This window comes from Microtus pennsylvanicus, chromosome 12, assembly GCF_037038515.1.
Source record: "Microtus pennsylvanicus isolate mMicPen1 chromosome 12, mMicPen1.hap1, whole genome shotgun sequence".
NCBI lineage: Eukaryota > Metazoa > Chordata > Mammalia > Rodentia > Cricetidae > Microtus > Microtus pennsylvanicus.
In genome coordinates, this window is record NC_134590.1 from 61,780,046 (window position 1) to 61,785,199 (window position 5,154).

A 5,154-nucleotide genomic window follows, 5' to 3' on the forward strand; every position below is an offset into this window, starting at 1 on the left:
AGGCCCTCCATTTCTTTGCCCCTTAGTCAATTACAGAAAAGAATTTTGAGTATAGACTTTGCATATGCCCCAAATATTTAAGTATTTAAAGAGACCCCCTCCCTCATGAAAGAGAGACAGAACTCAGCCCTCAGAGCACCCCTAGTATGTGCCTGTGTGGGATACTTGGAACGGTCTGGAGAGTTCCCCCACACCCTAGCTTAAAGACTGACCAATGTACCTCACACTTAGATTACAAAGGTTTATTTAGAAAATGGTTTGGTTGTTTTGGCTGTCATTGTTTTTGGCAAACAAATACTCTCAGTAACTAGAGATTGTCTGCACCCTCTCTCCTCCCCCAGATAGATGCTTTTTAGGTCATAGGAAGTCAGTCCTTGCTCACAGGGAACGCTGAGATTTGGGGGGGGGGGTCCTTTCTTGCTGCAGCTGTCTGCCGTCTAAAACCCTAACTTCACAGTCACACTCCACAGAAGCTCTCTCAGGAACTGGATCCACAACCTAGCCACAGCCACTCGCTGAGATGGGAAGGCAAAGGGGTCTCCCTTTCTCCTCCCCACTCCCCGAGGCCCAGTTGTCTCTCGCCCAGCTCCTGCTGGCTACATTCCACACTGCGCCCTGAATTCCGGGCCACTCCTGGAACTCTGGAGAGGCCACCCCTGATTGGTCCCTCTGCCGGCCCGAGTTCGGACCTGTCCAGGAGGTCAGTGCCAGGAGGCCTGAAGGTCACTGCCTGAAGCCCCTTCTCCTCCTTCGAAAGAGGATGTGCTTGAAAGAGCGCCTGAAGTCCTGATTGAAGACGGTGTAGATGACCGGATTGAGCGAACTGTTGCAGTAGCCGATCCAGAAGAAAAACTTAAAGAGCGGTTCAGGCAACTGGCAGGCCTCGCGGCAGATACCATACAGGCTGTAGCTAAAGAAAAAGGGGAACCAGCACAGTACGAACACGCCCATGACCACCGCCAACACGAAGGTGAAGCGCTTCTCGCGCGCCTGGGCCACCTTGCGGCGGCACATGCTGCTGCGCGCCCGGCGCCGGCGCGACAGAAAGAACTCGACGGAGCGCGAGCTTGCTCGTGACAGGCGCCCACCAGGTCCTGGGGACCGAGACGCTGTCCGAGCGCCCTGCTCGGCCGCCAGCCCCGGTCCCTGTCCGTCTGCACTGCCCATGTCCTCCTCGGGTCCCTCTCTCCGCCGCCCTCCTCTGCGCAGCGCGCCCCGGCGCCTCCGCCTCTCTGCCGCGCTGCTCTCATCTGGCTCCACATCGGTGCGCGGGGGCGCGCAATGCCCGTTCTCCCCCGCTGCCTTGCCCAGCCCGTTCTCTGTGGTCGGGGACGCACCGTCGGGGCCAGAGGGGGTACGTTTCTCGCTGAGCGTACGCGTGCGCAGCTTGGCCACGCGGTAGATGCGTGCATAGACCAGGCCCATGATGAGGCAGGGCGCGAAGAAGGAGCCTATGCAGGAGGACAAGATGTACCAGGTCTCATCGTTGAGGCCGCACTGCGGGTAGGCGGCGCCGTCGGGCCGTCGGTAGAAGGAGACGAGAGGCGGGAAGGAGATGACAGCCGAGATGAGCCACACGGCCACGATGGTGGCCTTGACACGGCGTGGCGTGCGCTTCAGGTTGTACTCTACCGCCTGCGTCACAGACCAGTAGCGGTCCAGGCTTATAGCACACAAGTGAACGATGGACGAGGTGCAGAAGAGCACGTCCAGTGCCAGGTACACACCACACCACACTTGCCCGAAGTACCAGTAGGCCATGAGCTCATTGGCCAGCGAAAAGGGCATGACCAGTGTGGCCACCAGGATGTCAGCTGAGGCCAGAGACACCAGGAAGAGGTTCTGCGGGGCGCGCAGCGCTCGGCTGGTCAGCACAGCGATCACCACGAGCACGTTGCCCACCACGGTGAAAACGATGAGGAAACCCACCACGGCTGCCAGCCCCGCCACGGCACCTGCGGAGTACTGGCCCGGCGGCGGCTCCCAGTCAGTCCCCGAGGCGTTGGCACCCCCGCCGCTACCCCAATCGCCCGCGTCGCTCCCGTTGGGGCCCTCAGCCGCTGCCACCGCCAGCGCCGCGGCCAGCGCTGGGGACGCCATGGTCCTCCCGCGAGCTACGCGGTCCTGCCAGGAGCCGGGGCGCAGCCGCGGCAGCTCGGGCGCCCCCCAGCCAGGGTCGGCGTCCGCATCGCCGCCTGCTCCTCCGGCGTGCCTGCTGGGGGCCGCGAAGCCCAGGAGCCGGCCCTCGGCCGTGGTGGCCCGGCGGGCGGGCGGCGCACCGGAGAGCGTGGCTGCCGGGCTCCCCGCAGCTGCCGCGCGCGTAAGTGCAGAGCTGGAGGTGCCCGGAGAGCGCGGCGACGCGGCGGTGGGGGGAAGGGGGGTAGGTCCCGGGTCCTCGCGCGGCCCCGCCCTCGGCCTGGGTTCAGTAGGAGCGCCCGGGCAGCCAGCCCACGGAGATGCGGTGTCCAAGCAGGCGCACGCTAGCTGCTCCACGGTCCGGGTACCCGACTGGGCTGCAGGCTCCAGGCGGCAGCACGGACAATCTCCTTCCCATCCTCCTGGCTGAGGCTAGGCGAGCCAGGGCGCGGGCTGCCGCTCTTCCGGGCCCCCGCGCCCAACCTCCGACTGCAACTTTACTTTGCCGGGCTCGGCGCCTACACCAGCTGTCCTCCTGCTGCTCCGGGTGCGGGCGCCCCCCGTGGTCCGCGTTCGGCCGTGCGGGCGCCGCCTCGCCCTCCCCGCTCGCGGGTGCAGCGTCTTCGCCGCCGCCGCGGTGCGCTTGGCGCAAGTGCAGCCGCTCGGGCTCGGCTTCCAACTTGAGTCCAGTTGCGCAGCGGGGAGGGTGCAACGGGGCGGGGCGGGGCGCCCCGCAGGCCCGAGCCGCCCGCCCAGGGGGAGCGGGCCGGGAGCCGGAGCCCGCGGCCGCCTGGGCGAACCTGCCGGCGGCGCCGGGGAGGAGCCCGTGGCGGCGGCGCAGGGCGCGCACTCAGCGAGGGCGCCCCCTCCAGGGCTGACTGCAGCTTGCGGGGCCCGATTGAGCGCGGGCTGGCCTGAGCGGTGAGTTCTAGAAGCCTGCTCTTTCTAAGACCAAAGCCTCCACCTCACTCGGTTATGATTACAAGCGGTGGAGCGCGCGAGCGCGCACACCCTCGTGCAACAAGGGGCTGGCTTGGGTTGGCGGCCGGATTGGAGAGCGAGCCTGTAGCAGCCTTGCAGAGAACGCCGCACCGCCTGTGCGCATCGTTCCTGTGGAGCTTGGGGTCCCTGCTCCCCTTCTGAGCCACCTCCTCAGTCGGCCTCAGTTCCCTCCTCTGTGCACCTCCCAGCGCTGCGGGATCGTGAATCATAACCGTGGTGTCAGTGGAGGCCCGGATCAGGCTCCCAAGCTCTATATCAATTGTTGAAGTTTAATCTTTATGCTGTGCAACCCTGCTTTTCAAAGCTGGAGGGGACACTCAAGATTAACGCCTTTGACAAACTCCAGACTGACTTGCCTGTGAGTGGGTTCAAGGGAGAGTGAGCAAATGTTGTGGAGATCTTGTCTGTTCATTTCACAGAAGTCCTGTCACCCGTGGCCTCAGCTGAGTGCTACACACTGATATCTGCCGTCAGGCAGCCCTAGGTCTATGGAGACAGAGCTCTAGGGAGGAGGTGGCTAAGGGAATAAACTGGAGTTCCCAGGCTTAACATTTCCACGCTAGGACTGAAGGAGGACCATTCTCCCCATCGAGGCTGGCCAGGACCTCACCCTACACAGTCAGATAGCCGGGAAAGGGAAATCATCACGAGGACCTTGAAGCAATGACCTATGGAGCCTGGACTTATGCCTGCTCTGATGGCTGCTTCTCGCTGAACTCAATAGGGGAGCTTTTGAGTCTGGTCTGCAGTCTTTGAAGACAGTGCAGCTTCCTTGAGAGCACTGCCACCCTAGAGGATCCACAGGGCCTACCCTCAGGGCAAAGGTGCTCAACTAGGATCAGGCAGAAGAAACAGTTCAAACCATGGGCCTGTCCTGAGTCCTGTGTCCGTGCAGGGCATGGTTCCTGATACTCACCCTGAGTACTTTCTTACTCAGGAGTAACAAAGTGCCCTGTACTGTCATCTGAGAATGTGATCTGGGAGGAAGAGCCACTATAGTTATTAAAAGGTCTTTCTTATCTTGAGGCTGTAACAGGGGCTACTAGTCAGGACAATTTCAGCTGGTTTGTGCAGAAGCCTCCATACCACAATCTGATCATCAACACCTGAGCCAGAGGAGAACTGGCCTTGCGTTTGATGTTCCTGTCTGGCTAGGAGAGCTTCTGGAAGGAGGTGACAGCGTGTGTCACCTTTGCAGTATATATGGAGGGGTTATTAGGAAGAGGCCTGTGGACCGTGTTCCCTAGGGACTGAGGTAGTCCCTAGTGTGTGAATGCTGCCTAGAACAGAGTGCTCCTTAGGAGTGTGAGTGTTCCTTCCGATGGGATGCTTCCTAGGTGAGAATGTGCCCGGTGTGCCCTGGAGAATGGGGGAGCCAAAGGAAGATGAGGAGAAAGGCAAGTGGGCACTGGTCAGATACAAGTGTTAGAGAGATGGCTTCTCCTCCTCGCAGGCAGCACTGTGGACCTCCCCGGATCAGAGAGGAGCTCTCTTGTGAGAAACTGCAGGGACAACAGGTAGCTGTCTCAGGCCCAGACTGTGCACAGCCTCATGCTTACAAGTGATGGCTGGCTAGACACAAGATATATAAAGGCAAAGGGATCTACGCTGGGGACAGGGTGCAGGGTCAACCTGGCCAGGGCATCTGGAGGGCTTGCCAGTGCCTGACCCTTGGGGATGATGGCTACATGTTGTAGGGATGTTGGCCACAGCTCCACTCTGGGGTCAGCGACCGGAGGTAAGAGTTGAGGAGCCTGCTCTTAGTCCTTGGCTTGAGAGCCCTGGGCTGCATTTGGGGCAGATGTTGAGGCCTCTGCAATGACAGGGACATATAAAGAGGCTGGACGGGCTTCTTTGCCCAGAGATAACTAATTAGGCCTGACAGTCTGCTTCTAGTTGTTCTGTGGCAGGCAAATAGTGTGTGCACCCCAAGAGCAGCTGGTGGCAGGCCACACTGGCAGCAGTGGGTGTGTCTGTACCCACTCTGTGGAGGCATGCTGGGGAGGTTCTGGTACA

At 61.1% G+C, this 5,154-nt stretch overlaps 1 protein-coding gene across 1 annotated transcript; it reads right to left on the minus strand.

The window, feature by feature from the left end:
- Positions 1 to 227: 227 nt before the first annotated feature.
- On the minus strand, positions 228 to 3,280 carry Adra2c (adrenoceptor alpha 2C). The gene has a single exon (XM_075943808.1). The coding sequence runs from the start codon at positions 2,098 to 2,100 to the stop codon at positions 724 to 726; it is 1,377 nt and encodes a 458-aa protein (XP_075799923.1). The 5' UTR covers positions 2,101 to 3,280; the 3' UTR covers positions 228 to 723.
- Between the last annotated feature and the right edge of the window lie 1,874 nt (positions 3,281 to 5,154).